General features: G+C 44.3%; 1 protein-coding gene across 6 annotated transcripts in view; it reads left to right on the top strand.

Moving 5' to 3' along the window:
* The window catches only part of LOC102972735 (dynamin binding protein), a 115,475-nt gene that overhangs the window by 58,747 nt on the left and 35,439 nt on the right, over positions 1-21,289 (top strand). Inside the window, exon 1 of one of the 6 annotated variants that reach the window (XM_015536687.2) lies at positions 8,703-10,815. The exons of the other annotated variants lie outside the window; for them this stretch is intronic. Within the exon in view, the coding sequence (XP_015392173.2) occupies positions 9,654-10,815 (1,162 nt within the window). The 5' untranslated portion in view covers positions 8,703-9,653. Of the gene's footprint in view, positions 1-8,702; positions 10,816-21,289 lie in introns of those variants that run through there. 6 annotated transcript variants of the gene reach the window in all.

Genomic DNA, 21,289 nt, shown 5'->3' with positions numbered 1-21,289 from the left:
TCCGATTCTGACTCACTCTCAGGGGTCCTTTGGGATCTTAGCTTATTTGGGGAAAAGGGCTGTTTTTAGATTTCTCGCCTTGGATAAGCTCTGGGCTTTGAGTTTTTGACCTTTTCTCCTCAGAGGACCATTGAAACAAAAGTTCCGTTTTCTGGAACTGGCAAGTGCTGTGGGGCAATGCTGCTTCTGTGGTTATTTGCTTGTCTGGATTCCAGTTTTCTTTTGGTTTTTTGGCCAGCATGCTACCATCTTGTCAGTGTATTGATAGTTCGAAGATTTTAAAAATATTTCCTCCAACTTCTTAAACTTTTTTTTTCCTGTGAGAGGATTGGTCCAAATAACCTAAACTTTAATTATTAGACATCTGAGGGGCTCCGGGGTGGCTCAGTCGGTTAAGCGTCCGACTTCGGCTCAGGTCACGATCTCACGGTCCGTGGGTTCGAGCCCCGCGTCGGGCTCTGTGCTGTCCGCTCAGAGCCTGGAGCCTGTTTCGGATTCTGTGTCTCCCTCTCTCTCTGACCCTCCCCTGTTCATGCTCCGTCTCTCTCTGCCTCAAAAATAAATAAACGTTAAAAAAAAAAAAATTTATAAAAAAAGAGAAAAAGAAATTTGAAAGCCCAGGATTAGTTTTAGAGAAGCCGGTATTTGGCTCCAGCTGAGAATTTGGACTTTACATTTGGAATTACCACATAGAGTCAGAGTAGAATCAGAGTAGGAGGCATCTCTGATTATAGCATGTTGGGGAATGAAATGCCATTTTGCAGGCTTCAGGATGGGATTCAGTTCAGTCATTCATCCAGCAAATGTTTGTTATAGGTACTGTGCTAAGGGCAGGGTAATAAACACAGATGTGCTCTCTGCTCTCAGAGAGCTTCTGGTCAGATGAGTTGCTAGTTAATAAATTAAGGTACATACCTAAAACACAGTATCTTCAAATGATAAATAGGTTGACTTCCAGAGCAATGGAAAGATTTGGAGTTAATCCACAGACTTTCAGGTTTCCCAGTACACGTTACTTTTAGAACCCTGATTAGGACTACATAATGTAGCCCTGAGAGAATCTTCTTTTAGAATATCATAGTGTTTTCCTGTCTCTAGGAGAGGTTCACATGCCTCTCAATTTGACAAGTAATCAGGGTTGTACATTCATTTCTTTATTCAGCAAATATTTCTTAAGCACATACTAGGAGGCAGGCACTGGCTATCCATTGATTAATACGAAGGACATAGTCATAGTATTATTCATATTTGTGTATCTCTGAAACTCCAGTGATCATAGTGGTGTTGACCTCTGTATGTAATCACACTGTTGAAGCCTTTGAACCATGGTCATAGTTACTTCAGTGTGAGTAAGGACCCCATTAGTTCTACATCAGTGCAGGGAATGGTAAAGGGTAGAGTCAGCCTCTTCCATATTGGGAGCCTCGCTCCTAAACTTTTCTTCCCTTGAAGGTAATGTCAAGGGAATGTTGACCAGAGACTCTCAGAGTAATTTTAAAAGGCTGTTGCACATCAAATCAGAATGTTTTTCAAGAAAGTAACATTTTCAACAACATACTGAGATCTAAGACCCACTAAAGAGAGCCATTCATTTAATAAGTTGGAAAATTACTGATATGGAAGAGTAACATATTTATACTGAAGTGATCTACAATATTCTAGAAAGTATAGGGGCACTTGGGTGGCTCAGTAGGTTGGGCATCTGACTTTGGCTCAGGTCATGATCTCATGGTTCGTGGGTTTGAGGCCTGCATCAGGTTCTGTGCTGACAGTTAAGAGCCTGGAGCCTGCTTCAGGTTCTGTGTTTCCCTCTTTCTCTGCCCCTCCCCTGCTAACACTGTGTCTCTTTTTGTCTCTCAAAAATGAAAAAATGTTAAAAAAATTTTTTTTAATTTGAAAGTATAGTTTATTTCTACATCTAGAAGCTATTTATTCTGAAGACTCCTTGGCGTGCCTCAGGTATTAAAAATTCTTTCTCAGGGCGCTGGGTGGCTCAGTAGGTTAAGTGTCTGACTTCAGCTCAGGTCATGATCTTGTGGTTTGTGAGTTCAAGCCCCACATCAGGCTCTATGCTGAGTTCAGAGCCTGGAGCCTGCTTTGGATTCTGTGTCTCCCTCTCTCTCTGCCCCTCCCTCACTCACACCGTGTGTGTGTGTGTGTGTGTGTGTGTGTGTGTGTGTGTGTGTGTGTCTCTTTCTCTCAAAAATAAATTAAAAACTAATAAATTTTTAAATGAAAAAATTATATTGAAAAAATAAAAATAAAATAAAAATTCTTTCTCAAACTAGTAAAACACAATGAGTTAAATAGCCAAAACATTTTGTGGTCTTTCAAGATGTAAAAGTTTATGTGAAAGGAATAATAATCTTTCTTTCTGATTTGTCAGTACATGAGAAAAAAAAGCAAGTATCTTTGACTTGTGGCATGTGGTTCAGGATGTTGGCTCAGTAAAAAGTAGCTCAGTTACTTTAAATGGATTTTGTCTTGGTATAAAACAGCAACCAGAGTTAGAAGGCTTTAACAGTCTATGTTAATTCAGGACTGAAACTAGTTTTCCTTTTACAATAGGGGTTCAATGTGTGTCAAGAAATGTAGCTTGGAATGGTTGACTTAGTTATAATTAACCCATGAATCACTATTCTTTTTTTTTTTTTTAAGTTAGTTAAAGAATCTCTATTCGTAACTTTGTAGCATGGCTTTGTGAACGTTTCCTCACGCTCAGCTCAGGGCAGAGGGGAGGAGAAACTGGAATATATCCAGGGATTTTAAGTATCGGTTTCAGATTTCACTGGGGCTTTGCAGGGACATAGTGAAAGGACCTGCCTGCCTCCTGCTAGCACGGACCCTTGGCCACAGTCATTCCTGCCACCACACGGCCACTGAGTGTGTCATCTCCCAGCCTACACTTTGCCAGATGTAGCAAGCCCCAAGAGATGAGAAACTCCAGGAGGTTCATTTAATCTGCATATATTGAGCTCCTGCTGTATTCCAGGCAGTGCTCTGGAGTTAGGGCAGTGATCTCTGCCCTCATGGGGAGAGGCAAACAGTAAGTAGAAATATGAATATGTACTAGAAGGCAAAAGAAGCTATGGAATCAGGGAAGGCCTCACTGAAAAGTGACATTCGCGTGAAGATCTGAATGATTGTAGGGAGCCAGCCAAGCCATTTTTGGGGGGTGGCGAAATCGTCGCAGGCAGATGTGCAGCTAGTGTTTGAGGAACAGCAAGGAGGCCAGTTCAGCTAGAGCTAAGGTGTGGGTCTTGTAGTTCATTGTTCAGAGTAAGACAAGCCACGGGAAGGTTTTGAGCAGGGGAGCGGTAAGATCTGGTGCATGTTATAGCGTCACTCTGGCTGCAGTGTGGAGGCCAAACAGAAAGACACAAGGGTAGGGGCACAGAGACCAGTTGGGAGGCTACTGCAGTGATGCTGCAGGCAAGAGGTGATGGCGGCCTGGACCGGGATGGTAGACTGGAGATGATGCGGGGTGCGTGGTCCTGGGTATATTTTGAGTCTGAGCCTGTAGGATTTGCTGGTGGATTGGGTGTGAGGTGTGAGAGAACAAGAAGAGTCAAGGATGACCCCGCGGGTGAGCAACTGGAAGGATTGGAGTTGCCAGTAATTTCTCAATTCGTGGTGAAGACTGCAGGAGATGCTGGTTGGTGGGGGAGGTGGGACGGACGGGACAGAGGTCAGGAGCTCTGTTTTGGTCATGTTGATGAGCCCATAAAACATCCGGGTAGAAGTATTGATTAGGCAAGTTTGATATACAGCCCAGAGTTCAGGGGAGGGGTAAGGGTTGGAGACGTACATTTGGGACAAATCAATTTTGACAGCCCATAAACTTTATTTAAAGCCACAACGTTTAATGAGATTACTTCTTAAAAAAAAAGAAAAGAAAGAGTATAGATACACAGAAGTGGCCCAGGCACCGAACCTCACCATTAGCTGAAGGAACTGAAAGAGAAAGACAGTGATCACAATTATAATTAATTGAGCACTTATTACTTGTCACACAGAGTGCTGGGTCTTTGACACACTTTCATGAATCCTCCATATTGTGCATATATGACAAATGAGAAAGCCCAGGTTGACCCAGACTGTCACAGTTAGTAAGTGGTAGGGCTGGGGTCCAAATTCAGGTCGGTTTCATTGCACAGCCTTCTGTGCCCTGTCACCGTGCCACACCATGATGTTGGCGTGTTTCAACTTGAGAGAGGACTGCTTGATCTCTGAGAGTGGGTGCAGGAAGCAGCACCTGAAAAACCCAGAAATTCAAGGGCTCACAGAGGAGGGACCCCAAAAGACCCTTGTCAACTTACTTCCAAAATAGTTTATTGTCAGGCATAGCATTTTTTAGTACTCTCATCTGTTGAAAACTATAAGAGAATATATGTGTGTCTTGATATCTTTAAAAAAAATACTTAGCCCTTCTGCACAGATACACTTTTGGCTGCTTGCTTATCAGGAAGTCATACAGCTTTCCAACATGCTTACCCATTCATGCTAGCAACGTCCCCACGCTGGTCGTTCGTCTCTCTGAGCCCTCACCTAACTCATAACCCTTTCAGTTCATCACGAGGTATAAATTCTGAGACATCTTAAGTGCTTCTCACAGCCCTGTCTCATTGCGAATATTCACACCCTTCAGAGCGTATCACATTTCCCCCCAAACACCTCTTATTTTCCAACACTCCAGCCCTTATTGCCTTTTACAGTGCTCCCAGAATGCTCTCTGCTTCTGCCTTCCCTCCTCCCAGTCAGTTGTTGCTTTTCATTAGTGCTTCATTTCTTCCTCTGTTGGGGAACTTAACCTTTAGATCTTAGGTGTCTGTCTTCTCCTTTATTTCCAGACCCTCTGTCCACACCACCAGAGGCTGTAGCACTGATGTCCTCTGAGTAGCTTTAGCCGTAGTGGTCTCCTTTAAATTCTTCCTTTAGGCTGAGAGGCAGCGGCACTGAATAAGATTGCAAACCACATTTCCAGTCCTATCAGTGTTCCCTGCATTCCTGCCATGTGCTAGGTAATTGCATATCTAGGAGAAGCCCTGGGGCACACCAGTGTTTGGGAGTGTAGAAGACCAGGAAGGTGAACCAGCAAAGGAGAAGACGCAGATAGTCCAGTGAGTGGGACCGATCCATTGGAGTGATTGCGTTGCAGAAGCAGAGAGGGCCTTGTTGCTGGAACACAGTCTCTGAGGCGTGAGGGGGACTGGGACCCAGGGAACCAGCAGAGAGACTGGCCTGTTATCAGAGCCGAGACAGTTTCTCCATTTTAACAGGAGGGAAGGCAGAGTGTATGGATACAGACACAGTAGGATATGGTAGATTTGCTAGGGAAAAGGATGAGGAAACAGAAATAAATTATAAAGGAGGAAGAGACAGAAAGTGAGGCACCAGCATTAGTCTAGGGCTCGCGGAGAACACGGCTGTGTCACTTCGGGCAGGCGTGCCAGAGAGCTCCGAACCCACGTGTCCTCAGGAAGGAAAATAATACAAAGTAATGTGTGGATGTAGGAATTGCAGGATACCGATTGAACTCCCAGCAGGAGAATGGTGGTCCGGAGAGGCTGGCTCGAGAAGGCGGGCCAAGTACACACGCTCACCTGCCCCTCTACCTTAGATCACTGCAAGCGACTGGAAAAATAAGTTCCAACAAGAAAGAGTATTATGGGAAGGCCAGAAGTGGAGTCATCTTCTGAGAGATGGACAGCAGATGGTATTAAGGAGAGGAAACTTCTATCTAAACTATGCTCGGGAGAGGACCGCTATGCGAGCGCGTTCAGGTCTGAGGGGACTGCAGCCTCGGAGGCGGGGCAGGGCCGGGGGGTGTCCTGGAGCAGATTTGCTGTGAAGGATCAGGGAAGAACTAGGGCACTTGGGCTGAACAGGGGCGGCAGCAACAGTTACCCTCAAGGGGACTCGTGAGGATGAGCTCTTAGGCATGTCCTCAAGAAGGTGATCACTTAGGGGCGCCTCGCTGGCTCAGCCTGTTAAGCTTCCAACTTCAGCTCAGGTCCTATCTCGTGGTTCGTGAGTTCAAGCCCCGCTTCAGTCTCTGTGCTCCAGCGCAAAGCCTGGAGCCTGCTTTAGATTCTGTGTCTCCCTCTCTCTCTCTTCCCCTCCTCTGCTCACACTCTGTCTCTGTCAAAAATAAATAAACATTTAAAAAACTAATGAAAAAAATTTTTAAAGGTGATCATTTAATATGAGAAGTCCTAAAGTCCTGGGGGATTGCCAGATAGCTTGATGATTTCTGAGGACCTGAAGAGGGGCTGGAAGGGAATCTTGGCTCAGTGCTCCATCCCCAAAGCCATAGCAAGTTCCAGGCTCTTCCATGGCCTTCCATACCTGTGACTTGGTTTGAGATACACTCGAGAACCATCCTTGCATTAGATATACAGGTGGCAGAACAAAAGTTTCTCAAGTTTCAGGTAGTGGGAATTTATCAATAATGAGGCTTTTTAGAATTATGTTCCACAGAAATGTCACGTCTTTTGTGCTTAAGATGAAAACATGACGAAACAAACTTGGAGAGCTTAAGTAACTTCCCCAAGATTCTACAGCTGGTGAGTGGCAAAGTCCAGGCTCACACCCAGGGCTGGCAAAGCTGTGCTCTTAACCTCCAAGCTGTCCTGCTCTCTGCCTGGCATCTAGCACGTGCCCCATAAATGCTGCAAACATCAGCTCCTCAAACCTGTCTGTACCTGCTGGGTAACCCATGTGCAGAGATGTGTTGAGGACTGAGACATAAGTTAGACATGGTCCTTGCCTCCAAGGAGCATTCAGTGTAATAAATGGAGTTACACACGCATAATAAAATAACGTAGGTGAAATGAGAGAGAGATTTGCTCAGTGCTCTGAAAAACAGCAAGAACTGTAGGAATCAGAGAACATCACTGGGGCACCCTTAGTGTGGAAGCGTCAGTCACCAGACGAGAGGCATGACCTGCATAGTTAACAGAGACATTAACAGAAGTGTAGGGAGGCACGTGTTCTTGCTGGTTCTTTTCCAGTCTCCTCCCTCTTCTTCCTTTACCCTTCTGGCACCTTCTCCCTCTTTCTGTCTCCTTCTAAATCCTGCTGCCTGTCTTCCCTCCTACCATTGAATATAGCAGTATTTCTGTCTACTGGGGGCGGGGGTGCACAGATAGTCACTGCAGCGGATCGCCCCCACTCTGGTGACAAACAGCAAGCATCAGGGCCCTGTGGCACTTTAGGGCCTCCGTCATTTATCCTCTTTTATATCTTCTCTTGGTTGATGTACTAGGTGTGTTTCTTACAGTGCTATCTTTATCGAAGATACAAAGTAGCTAAAGGGAACTTTGTTTCCAGTAACAGTGGGGGAAAGATTAATCTTTATTTTCAGTATTTAAAAGTATGCCTGGCTTACTTTATGTGGCAGTCTAGATGTGCACTGTGGTCAAATGGCGAGGAACGGCCCTGTGGTGGCCGGGCTGGGGGGTGGTGGCAGGGGGCACGGGCAGACTCCAGGACTGGAGGCACAGAGGGAATGTCAGGGGAAGGGAAGGGGCCAGTGTGAGCACACCTGCCTCAGAAGTGGCCCACCTCTGACTTAGATCGTGATAGAGTTTACTTGTTCGTTTGCTTGGTTTGAGGGAAATTAAGGTTTTCTAGCACGTTTTTGAGTGTCCCTGTTCGTCTAGTGCCACGAAGTCAAACAGATCTGAGTTCAGATTGTGGCCCTGGCTGGTACCAGCTTATGTGACCAGGTTATTGAAACTCTGAGACTCTTTCTTTGTCAGCAGTAAAGTAAGGGTAATACAGTACCCTCTTTGCAGGGTACTGAAGATAAAAAAAAAAAAAAAAATTTTTTTGTCAGCTTGCTAGCCCTCGCCCCGATTCTAGCACATTCTCACAGTGAAAACATAGAAGCTTCCAGGGCTGCCGCTGCTATGGCTACTGGTTTGGAAGGTGTGAGGGAACAGAACAGAAACCTTCACATCAGAAGATTTGGCAATCCAGAGATTGCAGCCAAAGGGTGCATACTAGCGCCTTAGGTATTTGAGGAAAGGACAAAACAAGTTGTGAGGAAAATGGAACATGGATTTTTTAAACTGAAGGAATCAGAGGTGTCATAGAGGTCAGTGGGCCTAGATGTCTACAGATGGGTACATCGAGTCCCAGAGAGAGTGAGTGGTTCATCCAAGAGTAAACATCTAATTATTGACACACCATCTAACCCTGGTCTATATTGTTTCACAAATAGGGATTAGACAGTGGTTCAAAGAACTGTTCCTGGACATTGATAGATGACCAGTTAGCTAAATCATCTTACCAAAGCCTGTCTCTGAGCACAGTACTCTCCCTTGAATGAAGTAAATGGCGTTCGGTCCCTTGGGATCTGCCCCAACCTACCGCTCCAGCCTTTTCTCTTACTACTTTTCTACGTATTCCGTCCTCCAAACCGTTCCCCATCTCCTAGTCCTCCATATGTAGAAAGTCTGGGGAAATCCTGCTTGTGCTTAAAGGCACTGCTCAAATGCCGCCACTTCCATGATACCCTCCAGCTGCCCTGCCGGGGACTTTGCTTTGTTGCATTGCCCTTGTGTTTGTTATAGCACCTGTCACATTAGATCTTCTGTTGCGGGGTTGCTCCTGCATTGCAAGAGGCAGGGACTGACTTGTTCACTTTTTCTCTCTTCTTCAATACCTCACCTATAATAGGTGCCCATCTAATGTTTGTTGATCCACAGAGGTCTTTTTATAGGCACCTTTCTGCTTCCTAACCTTATTCCCCAGTTCCTGAATATTGCTGCATGATTGGATGGAGAAGAGATTTAGAAAATGGTGTTCATGCTTCTCTGGCATGGCACGTATCAAAGGAAGTGTGAAAAACATACTTAACTACATTCTTGCAGGGGACAGTTTTAAAATTACTCAGACACCAGATGAGAGTAGAAAGGAAGTTTTTTTTCTTCCTTTCAGTGGGATGCCCCATTGCGTCTGCAGGCAGGAGTTGAAACCACTTGCGATTTGAGTGTGTACTCACTAACTGGTAACCTGACTCCCATAAAAAGCAAAGCTTTCGCAGGAGGAAGAGTTCTCTCTCTTAGGGAAACGGAGACCTGCAGAGTTTCAGATGTCTAAGGATTAGAAAGCTGAACTTGGAAGATGAGGAACAGAGGTCCAGTTTGAGCTGCACATGAAAACACTATTTATACCCCTGGTTGATTACAGAAATATCTAAAGAGGCCGATGAGATTGATAGATGACCTTACCTTGGCTTTTAAAGGGGGCTGTTCTTGCTCACTCTGCTTTTTCTACAAAACCTTTAGAACAGCAGAATACTTCCACCTTCAGCACAGAAAGCAGCCAAGCCAGTTTGACCAGCTTGAGGGAAACACCAAACGAAGCTGCCAACTCCAATCACATGAACACTAGTTACTAATTATCTTCTGGCCTCTGTGGGGAAAGATATAGCAGCTCACTGATTGGATCCGAGGTTGAAATAACTCCACATTTCTCTGTGCTCCCAGCTGGAGGAGCAAGAAGAGTGAGTGTCTCGAGCACTTTGGGAGACATTTTCAGAAGGACGGATACAGCCTTGGGCTAAACCGCACCTGTCCACATTTCAGCCCCACCCAGGCCCATGGAAGAGGGAAGCAAAACTCGAGTCTTTAAGTGCACTGAACATGTGTGAAACCCACAAAGATAGAAAAGAAAGAGGAGCGGGCAGGAAAGGGCACTGGGGCTCCAGCTGGGAGTATGAAGATCACAGGAGTCTACAGAAGAGGGATCTTACAGGGCTGGATGGACTTTACAGAGAAGGCGGCTCGGATTCCAGAAACTGGACGTCAGGGCACAATCGGCCCTTCAGAAAAAGGCATTGTGGATACTGGGCTTTTGGGCAGAGTGAACCAAGTTCAGACCACGAGGAAGCAGAGGAAAGTGGAAAGGACTGTATGGACTATGGAAGTGTGATTCAAGGCTGTGATGGTTACTGGAACTCAGGAGATGTAGATTATGGGAATCTGAGCCCCGAGACGAAGGATAATTGGCTTACAGGCAGCCCAGAAAGCTGGAAAGCTGAAGGATATAGGGAAACGAATGGCTACGTAGATGGTCAGAATCTGAACCGTAATCCTGAGGACTCTAAAGAAACTGGACAACAGACTCGCCACAGTGGTTTGGATGATCCTGTGGGGAATGGTGGTCAACCTGAAAAGTGGCACGTGGACCACAGGAATTTTAATTATAATGCTGAGGATTGTAAAGAAACTAATATTTATTGTAGAAACCGCAGCAATTCATGTCAGGTTCCTGGGAATTATATTAATGGTCAGTCTGTGGACTTCCCAGATTTGAATGGTGTCAGTGAAGGTAAAGAATTTGCCGAATACTATGAAGGGGACAAAGGTGTGTGTCAAAATGATAAAATCTATCCCAAAACAAAGACTCCTGTCGTGGATCAGAGTGACTTTGATACAGAAAATAAAGGCCACGACACTCTATTTGCAAACTGTGAGTACAAATTTCAGAATTACAGAGAAACAGATTCTGCCCGTCAGATGAAGGATTTGGAGGACAGTGGCATGGACAGAGCAGGAATGATGGCCCTTGGGAGCAGAGGGATCTTCCCGGATGGTCTGCGGAATCAGTGGACAAGAGGGGATCGGGGAGAACACCATAGCGGCATTCCGCAGGGCCCTTCCTTAGGAAAGAATACCTGGCATTTAGAGGACGAGAGAAAGACAAATGGCCCTGAGGCTTGGAAAAGGAATAGTCGCTACCGCCGCACAGCACCCAGCACCCTGAGACGCTCAGAATTTGTGCAAAACAGGAAGAAAACTCAAGGTACGAACTCAGCCAGCCTTATGAGAATGCTAAAACATGAAAGTAGGTAAAAGGGGTGGTTATCTAGGTACTAGGAACACCCATGTACTTAAGGAAACTGGCGCTCGAAATTCTTTTTTCAGTGTATCTTGAGTGAGAACAACCTTAGAGATTTAATCCCTCTGGGAGGCACTTTTCAGAGCAAGAGCAGATACAGCACTATAAACACACACCATGGCCTCCAGAACGAGACCGTGTTCTCATGGGAAATATCTTTATCATTCTTGGTTTTGTCAGGGGTCTCTAATCCCAAATATCTTTCCATTCTTTCTTTAATATTTCTTTGTCTCATGGGAATGGCAAGTTCATTACTGAGGCACCAAGCGAAAATTTATTTTCCTGGCAGGATCTTTCTCTCCATCTCTACGCTTCTTTAGACGTTGGGGAAAAGAAGATTTAATTTGTTTTATAGAGTGTTTGTATCTTTACACTCAGGAATCTTAAGTGAATGATGAGCACTACAACTCTTCTGGAAATCAGAGGATTATTTATATTCTTCATGATGCTTTGTACATTCAAATTACTTCATCTCACTTCGCCTTAACGAAGTTTTTGTAACATGATACATTAAGAGTCTTTTATAATGTAGAGGTTGTTTCTTTCTTGCCAGTTTGTCTTCTGCTGTTCTCTGAAATGAATTATGTTCCTTTTGTTTTGTTTTGTTGTGGTTGTTTTTATAATTACTGGATTCCCTGTTAAGTCTTTCTTTTTATTTACGCTATTCTCTCACGAAGCCAACTTTCTGGTGGAGGCCGATTTGAGGGTGGTGTAGGTTATGAGCAGAGGATAAGGGTTAGAGTCAGAAAATGTGAATGATCTAGAAACTCCATCTCATACCTTCCTCCTGAGCGGGAAGTCTCTCATCTAGATCTTCAGAACAGGCTCACTGTTGGTGGGGGCATGACAAGTCCCTGGTGTGATCCCAGAACTGCCAGTGGTTTATCCGTGGGCTTCCGGCACAGGCTTAACCTAACCAGAATTTCCAGGGCATTGTTTTGGATCAATCAGGGTCTCCACCTGCATTTATAAAGATAAAAATGAAACTAAGCCCAGCTTTAATTGGAAGGCTGAGGTATTTAGCAGCTAGCCATTTTTTTCTAGGTGTGTTTTTGCTCTGAGATGATAGGGATTGAATGACTTCTAAATTCCTTCCAGTTCAAATCAACAATCAAAACACACACACACACACACACACACACACACAATTACACAAGTGATTCTGTGATTCCTTATGTTGGTTTTTGTATTGCTCCTATTCCCTTCCCCCACATCTGTTCCGTACATGAACTTTGTTTCCTATCTTTAGTTCCTTATTGTATTAAGCCTCCTAAGTGTAATCTAAGTGTGTTTACTCTGTCTGACTTAACAAGAGTCAAGCCCTTCTCTCCCGGAGCGGTGCAGTTTGCCCTATGATCTCTCTTAAACCAGCTCTTGGGGCGCCTGGGTGGCGCAGTCGGTTAAGCGTCCGACTTCAGCCAGGTCACGATCTCGCCGTCCGTGAGTTCGAGCCCCGCGTCAGGCTCTGGGCTGATGGCTCGGAGCCTGGAGCCTGTTTCCGATTCTGTGTCTCCCTCTCTCTCTGCCCCTCCCCCATTCATGCTCTGTCTCTCTCTGTCCCAAAAATAAATAAAAAAACGTTGAAAAAAAAAATTAAAAAAAAAAAAAAAAAAAAAAAAAAAACCAGCTCAGTACCCCCTTCTGTCACTTACATTTTTACAACTCTCTCTTTATACTCGAGGGCTTCAGTTTTGATGGTATTCCTATTTAGCTTAATTGACATCCCTAGCTTATACCACTAGTGTCCTCCTTGGCCTATAACAGAATCTTAGTCTGCCCTGAAATCCTTTTGCTTTCTAACATTCTTTGCTGGCTGTCTCACAGCACAGGCACCACTGTCCTTGCTGAACGTTACAGTTACAACATGTAATTACAGAAACAAGTGTTAGAGTCTGTCTTCTGCTGGGAGTTCACGTCTCAGCCCCACCATTTACTAATAGTATAACTTGAGGTGAATTACCTAATCTCTCTGAGCTTCAGATTCCTTATTTATAAAATGAAGATAATGACACCTGTGTCAGTGAGAGAACATAAATAAAACCCTTAAAGACATGCCTGGAACATAGTAGGTGCTCATAAATTGTGATTTCTTGGTCTTTTGTCCACCCGCCTCCCTTCAGCCTTACAAGTTATTCCACCAGTCTGTCACTGCATGGTCCCCTCTCTCCTGAGATCCAGATTGACCCCCACTGAACATCTGACCTCAGGCCCTGTGTCTGCAGGTGTGATTATCTACGTGGAATGTCCCATCCCTTCCTCCTCTCCCACCCTCCCCTGCCTCCCCCTACTCCATCTGAGAAACAAGGTGCTATCTAATGGCCACTCCCAGCCTGTCTCTCAAGCTAGAAACCAAGTCCTTCTACCACAATGTGCCCTTCCCTCACCTGCCTTATCAGTTCATTCTCCTATGGAGGCCTCAGGCTTAGAGATTGTTAGGGCATGCCTGTTAGGGTTTTGCCCTTAGTCCTAGGGTGTGGGCCCCTCCTCCTGAGAGGTGGGTCTTACTTCTAGGGTGCAGCTTTTTTGATGTTTCAGTGCAACATGAAGTGTTTATTGACTCTCTTAACTTAGAGGGACTCAAATTTCAAGCCGTGTCTTCTCAGCCCCAAGCAGTTGTGAATATCTGCCAGGCTTTTTGGCCTCTAGCTGTTACTGCTTTCTGCTGGCTTCCCGGAGTCTCATCACCTGCATGCATAGTTCAAGGATTTGAGCAGGGAATTTCTGCACAGATTTTGGGCTGCTCTCTCTGTGGCTTCCTCTTTTCCAGGATTTCACTCATAATACCTAGCCACTTCACAGCCCCAGAAATGAGCCTTTGACTCTTCAGCCCAATAAGATTGCCAGTTGTTGGCTTTCCATTTTTGCTTGATTTTCCCCACATTCTAGAAGACTAGGGATTGACTTCAGGGAGTAAAATTTGGATAAATATGGATCTAACCTAGTTTGCATCCCTTGTTTTGAGTCCTATCCCCTCTAGTTTTCGGCCTGCTTTTGGTTGCTTTCCAATACCTTCACACAGTTACTTTAAAAAAATGCCTTATCCAGGGTTGCTAATAGTTATCGATAGGGAGGTTGGTACGATGTAAGCTACTCTCCCATTGCTAGACCAAAAGTCGGCACCAAGGGTTTACACTTGCTAGTAACATAAATGGGAAAGGGACGCGGTGCCTCAAATTCCGTGTTAACTATGGGTTAAGTGATATTAGGATATGTAAATGAGGAACTGTTACAGAGAGGAATAGGACATGGAATTCAGGTGAGAGTCCAGGCTTGGAGGTTCAGGATTGGAGGGCTGCAGTAGCATCCTCCTGTCTCACGACACATCAGCAAGCCCAGTGTTTTATAAATAATGGGTAACCACCCATGACTGGGTCTTAAAGTCTCTTCCGTGGGTTATAAGCAGCATTCTTGAAAAATAAAAGGGAGTAGAAAATTTCGTAGCACATCTCGTGTAGGAAAAGTATGCATGTGATACTTTCGTGTGTGTGTGAGCGTGTGTGTCCTCACGCACGTGTTACATGTCATGTATATACTGAGTCACAGTGTAAAGTGTGGGCTACCGTAAAAAAAAAAAAAATGTTTGAAAAACACTTAAATCTGACCCACCGTTTTTATTTATTTATTTATTTATTTATTTATTTATTTATTTATTTATTTTAATTTTTTTTTTTAACGTTTATTTATTTTTGAGACAGAGAGAGACAGAGCATGAATGGGGGAGGGTCAGAGAGAGGGAGACACAGAATTGAAACAGGCTCCGGGCTCTGAGCTGTCAGCACAGGGACCCGATGCGGGGCTCGAACTCACGGACCGCAAGATCGTGACCTGAGCCGAAGTCGACTGAGCCACCCAGGCGCCCCTGACCCACCGTTTTTATAACCAAAGAGATGGAGCACAGAGAAATTGAAATATATGTCCCAAATCAGTCCCTAGGTCAGGAATAGAATCCAGGTCTCCCGATGCCCAGACCAGTGCTTTTACTGCGTCACCAGGGTTGAAGCCAGAAGCACAGCCCTGCGTTCATGCCATATAAATGAACCTAGAAAAAGCAGAAAGTATTGTATTAGGGAAGTCAGGGGAGAGACTTCAAGTGGAGGGGGGCGTAGCCGTGTAACATGCAGCAGAGATACGGGAGGCGTGTGGACCAAAGAAAGACCTTGCATTTGCCAGATGGGGTGAAGAAGAGGAGCAACCAAGGTGCAAAGCACATTACATGGGGTTTAGGAGGGAAGTGGTGATGAAGATATACTCGCGATTCCTTTAAAGTTTGGACGGTAATTGCCGTGGAACAATAGAATCCAGGGAAATCTGTTTTGTTCTCTCCCAAGATGATAAAAACCAGCATAGATTTGAAGGCACTTTTGCCAGTGTTCCACAGGTAGCGCAGTTTTTAGGACTCTGTGGGTCAAGGTTTCTTTTCACTGCAAGTATACAAACATGATGTCTTTGTAGCTGCAGACTGTATTCAAACTATTGGAATAAAATGTCTGCCAGTCAATCCAAGACATTAGCTCTTCATCCTGGTTGATTTCATATGCTGATTAGAAGCCACAAGCGCAATAGATGCCAAGAGGTCTCTGCCACTCTGGAGACAGGGGCCATACTCCTGGGAATTAACTGGGCAGTAACTAAGGGCCAGCAAAACAGACTGTGGAATTTCACTGTGGGTAGGATGAGTCGTGCTGGTGGAACCACTGTCATTTACGTGCTGGACATTCTCAGAGCACCTTGTGCCGCTCTCTCCAATTTCATTCTCTTATAATACATATTAGCTACTCATCTATTTTTATCTAACAGAACCGTACTGAGCACCAAACACTGTGTTACATTCTGGTTCCACCTAGATTGCCTGAAGATCCTGAGGAGGGATGAGGCTACTGCTCCGGTACAAGTGGGCTGCAACCAGCTACCCTTGGGCCCAGCTCTTCACTTTCTGCGTCTCCTTCAGGGACCATCTTTCTCATGACGTTTGTACCCTTCTCTGAACTTCTGCATGGTCGCCTCTTATTGCAGACCAGCACTTCCCATTTACTCATAGTTTCTGCACCCTCTTCACTTTTCATTACATATAACCATACTCGTCCCAACACTGTCTTTGGGACATTATTGCAACTTCTGCTTCTATTTCTGTCTGACCCGGCTGATAGTTCATAATTCAGATTCCCAGGAGAGTGAGTGTAATTGACTCACCTTGTGTTGTTTTTAGTCCTCATCATATGAACTAACCATTCATTGATTAGGTACAAATCCCTGGTCCAAATGGTAGAGGTGAAGTCCAGGATGGGGGGGTCACCTGGTTGAAATCACGGCTACATGGATGACTGATGGTGCCGATTTGGTATGCAGTGGGCTCGAGGGGGCAGGCGTTCTGAGGCTTGGCTGGCCCAGACCAACCCCAGGATGTGGAACTGGGTGGAGGTATCTTGTGGCTGTTATAGTGGCAGGGTACAAGGACTACTTGGGCTTAGAAGGCAAAGGCCAGGGACTCTGAAATTCTTCAGTGTGTAGACCTGTCCTATGCAATGTAGAATTGTCCTGGCCAAAATGCCAGCTGTGTCCCTATTGAGACACCGGAGAAGATGGATGAGACTTGTGTCTGCATTCAGGAACTTGTGGTTTCAAACAGAAAACAGCATATAAGCAAATAATTAAAATACAATTTTATAAGTCCTATAAGGGGAACTATTAGGTACCTTTTCCCCTACTTGGCCCTATTGCCTGTGTAAACTTGTGTAAATTATTTAATCCCTCTATGTTGCAGTTTCTTCATCAGTAAAACCAGATGATGTAACTATGTGGCAGTATTATGAGGGTTAAGTGAGTTTATAGATACAGAAGTACCTAGAACCGCACAGTAGAACCTGGCGTGTAGTAATGCAAAATAAACATGAGCTGCCATCATTCTTTCACCAGTATACAGATCCCACATCCCCTTTGAATGCAGTTCAACAGGGATTTGGTAACTAGAACTTGTACTCAGCACTGTGCCAAGTATTGGGGGTATCCGGAGAAGGATGCCTCCCCCACCCCCAACACACACACAGAAGTTTCCAGATCAATTGAAGAGGCAAATGTAAAAATATGAATAATGTAATAAAGTACACGAGTATTTGGTTTAGATGGTGAATGCTGTGGACAGTCAGAAGAGGGAAAGCTCAGTCTTGAGTTATGGGAAAAGACTTAAGGAAGATGTTTGAACTTGAGCTAAAGCTGAAGAGAGTGAGTAATGGAGGTTGACGTAGGCAGAGAGAAGCAGGGAGAACATTCCTGGCTGGGGAAACTTTATAAGCAAAGAGACATGGTTGTGGTGACAAGGAGGAACCACAGTGTGTGGAGCACTGGAGTATTAAAATCTTAGAAACCAGATGCTAGTTTGGAGCAGAGCCTGAGGAATAAGGCAAGCTGGGTCTGCCTGTGGGGAATCATCTCCTCACTTGTAATCACTGAAACTGTGAGTGGATACGTTCTCTGAGGAAAGGAGCAACTAGGGAGAAGATCAGGTGTCTGAGAACTGAGCCACAGTTTGGGGGAAGGGAGAGGAGGAGGGAGGCCAGCAAGAGGCATAGGGCGAGATCATATGAAGAGGTCAGGAGAAAACCAGAGAATTTAAAATAAGAGAGAATGGCCAGTGCTTTGAAGTGGCCCAAGGAAATCAAGGATAATGCCGTTGGATTTGTCGAAGAGGCTGTTGGTTGACTGAAAAGACAATATTGTCGGAACCATGATGATTCAGAATTACTTGCAAAGGACTTATATGGGGGATGCAGTCATAGAAGGAGGGCATGAAGACCACTCTTTCAAGACCTCTCACAAAAAGAACCAAAGACCTGTGACTATAGCTGAAGGGGCACAGAGTTGGACACAGCTTTCATGTGTTTACTTTTTAAAATCAAGGTGTTGCTTGTTAGAGGATAGATGGGTAGGTAGGAGGTAAAGGAGAGGAAAAGGTAAATATGTGGAGGCAAAAGGCAATATATGTAGGGCCATATATCCCCAAGAGCTGGGAGAGAATTGAAGTCTGGGAAAGAAAATCAGACGATCCTGTGGTTGGAATGATCCAGTCTGGCAGACTCCCACCCAACCCAAAGCCCTTGCCTCTGCCATCAGGAGCTGTATTCTCAAGGAAGGTTGTATGTTTTTTCCACAAGCCATTACCTAAATTGTCTTCGTATAATGTTTCATCAAAAACATAGGAATATTGGCCTGGGAAGATTCCAGGTCTCTGTAAAAGCAAAAGATATGAAGGAAAGGCAAGACGTCGAGTGTGGATAGGAAGAGGTGCCCTTGTGGGGCATCTCCTTTCACATGGACCTGGGGATATTAGAGGGTGCAGTGGGAGGAGGGGTGAATCAAAGCTGCTAACTTGCAAAACCATGGCAGGCCTAGCCTTAAATGGAACGTCAAAGTGGGAGCTCAGAAACTTGACATACCCAGCCTGATCCCCCAGAGCTTTCCAATTTGATTATTTCCTGAGAAACCAGGAAGTGCCCATGCTGGGCATGACCATCAGGCTGTAAAGCCATAGTGCCCACGCACAGTGATTTCTGGTGGGAAGGGACATGTCTGTATACGTGGTTCCACAGCGGACCTCATTCCACCATATCAAGAAACCCCTTTTTTCTTTTTCTTTTTTTTAAGAAACCCATTTTTTTTCTTATCATAAACCAAGAGGAGACCGATAGAATATATTGCATTTCATTGAATCTAAAACACCATCTGTTATAAGACACTGAATGATTGTATGTACCAATAGAAAGAAAACTTCTGATTAAACATTAACATGCTATTACTTGGAAAACATATCTTGCTTTCAGAAATGCTAGAATGTGCAAAACTGTGCGTCTTAGCATCTACTGAAATGTGGAGATGCTTCTACTTAGTGCTGACCTTACAGCAATACTTAGACAAAAGATATTAGAGAATTCTTCTAGCTCTTTCCTCAGTGATTTGGAGATAGGGAATTCAGTTTTCTTGCTCTCCAGCCCCCGCCCTGCATAAAAGAAGATTTAAACCTCATTTACCCCAGTGCCATAGGGGTAACTATGTACAAAATTGTAACTAAAATTTTCATAAAAGTTAGGATAGTTCATGATGTTTCAAAAATCTTTGGGTAGGGGCGCCTGGGTGGCTCAGTCGGTTAAGCATCTGACTCTTTTTTTTTTTTTTTAAATATTTATTTTGAGAGAGAGTGAGCAGGGGAGGGGCAGAGAGAGAGGAAGAGGGAGAATCCCAAGCAGGATCTGTGCTGTGAGTGCAGAGTCTGACCCAGGACTCAATCCTACAAACCATAAGAGAATTACCTGAGCTAAAAATCAAGAGCTGGATGCTCAACCAACTAAGCCACCCAGGCGCCACAAGCATCTGACTCTTGATTTTTATAGCTCAGGTCATGATCAAAGGGTTGTGAGATTGAGCCTGGTGGCAAACTCCATGCTGGGCATGGAGCCTGCTTAAGATTCTCTCTCTCCTCTCCTCCCTAAAAAAAAAAAAAATAATAAATAAATTTTGGGTAATGTCTTCTCTCCCAGCTATAGCAGAGTAGTGCTCAGGGCACTCTAAGTTATAATAATTGTTGCCATTTATTAAGTACCAGTTGCTGTGCTAAGAACTACGGATTAGGTATGCACAAAAGTCCAGTGGAGTCTAAGCTTTGTGATGGTGGTAAAGGTAGCGTTTCTAGAACCCAGCAATACTTGGCATATCGTAGGTGCTCAGTGAATGTGTGTTGTCAAATTCTATTTTGGGGCACAGAATATGTACGGCAAAAAGTAAACACCCTAGGATTTTAATACAGTGTTCTGTTCCAAATTGAGATAGTTCCGCTCTATTCCTAGTTTTCTGGTATTTATTACTGTATATGGATGTCAGATTTTTACAAATGTATTTTTTTCTCTATCAATTGACTTGGTCATATGATTTGATTTTCAAAAGTTGAACTGGCATCACACACCTAGAATAAATGTGACTTGGCAGTGTTTTTTTAAGAAAAGGTAAAATAGTACCTATTATGTTATATTGCTGCTTAAGGAGGGAAGTTGAGAGAAAAGTCTAATCCAGGGACTAGAGAGGCCTTTGTATGGCTTAAAGGACAGTAGGTGAGCAGAAAGGCAGGGAGACCAGCTGAGCTTGTCATGTTCAAGGATTAAGAAGGAAACAAATACTGGAAGTACACTGTTCTAGGTTCCATAATAATCGCAGCACATGCCTAGTCCTCAGGGCTCACTAAAAGAAGTGGCCAACTGTCTACATGTGTCCAAAGACACATACAAGTGGCACTTCTTGTGGGACTAGTTAGAAGTTGATGTGGTTGGGGTGCCTGGGTGGCTCAGTCGTCTAAGCGTCCGACTTCAGCTCAGGTCACGATCTCGCAGTTCGTGGGTTCCAGCCCCGCGTCGGGCTCTGTGCTGACAGCTCAGAGCCTGGAGACTGTTTTAGAGTCTGTGTCTCCCTCTCTCTCTGACCCTCCCCCGTTCATGCTCTATCTCTCTCTGTCTCAAAAATAAATAGACGTTAAAAAAAAAAAAAAAAAAAGAAGTTGATGTGGTTACTCCAAACTGAGAGGAGTAAGTTAAGTAACAGAGTAGGAAGTCATGTAAGATTTTAGATCTTGGAAGTGACCAACAAGGCCCCTTTGTTACATATACATGGAAACAATGGCCCAGAGAGGTCATGTAACATGTCTAAGATCACACAGGTAGGAGGGGAGGCAGGGCTCGATACCAGGGCTTTTGTAGTTTGAGGGCTATATTCACTACACCTGCTGCCCTCTCAAGATCTAGAAGTAGCATCATTAACAGGCCCAAAATGGAAGCCAGGGGAGATCTAGGAGATGGCCCAGAGCTTGTTTAAACCAACATGGCACTTATGATTGGGGTCCTAGGGAAAACCTGATTTATATTTTCCTTGTATTGAGGTTTTATATTTTTCCATGTGTCAACTAGAAAATAAGATACTAGTATGTAATGACAGATATCCAAAGTTTAATGAGATTTTACCATCAAAATATTGGATCATACTTGGAAATAATCTTTATTTTGAGAGATTGGGTTCATTGAAATAAATATAACCAAAACCCTTAATGCTTAAGTTGATTCAATTTTTTACTATTCTTTTGTTTCATGAACTTATGTTTTGCCTGTTCAACTAGATTAAGTCAAATGGAAATAACTTTAAAGACATCTAGTTTAGCCCTATTCTGTTTGCTGTTCTTGAACACGGGACAGATGAAATGACTTTCCTGATGAGACTAAAGAAAGCTTTTGAGGGCATTTCAGCTTTCTCTACGTTTGCCCCATCGCCTAGCACTCTGGTAGCTCTCTATTAAATATTCATAGATGGGCCCCTGGGTGGCTCAGTCAGTTAAGCGCAGACTCTTGGT

This window comes from Panthera tigris, chromosome D2, assembly GCF_018350195.1.
Source record: "Panthera tigris isolate Pti1 chromosome D2, P.tigris_Pti1_mat1.1, whole genome shotgun sequence".
NCBI classification, from domain to species: Eukaryota; Metazoa; Chordata; class Mammalia; order Carnivora; family Felidae; genus Panthera; species Panthera tigris.
The sequence above is the reverse complement of the archived record's forward strand: the minus strand, read 5'-3'. Positions and strand labels throughout refer to the sequence as shown.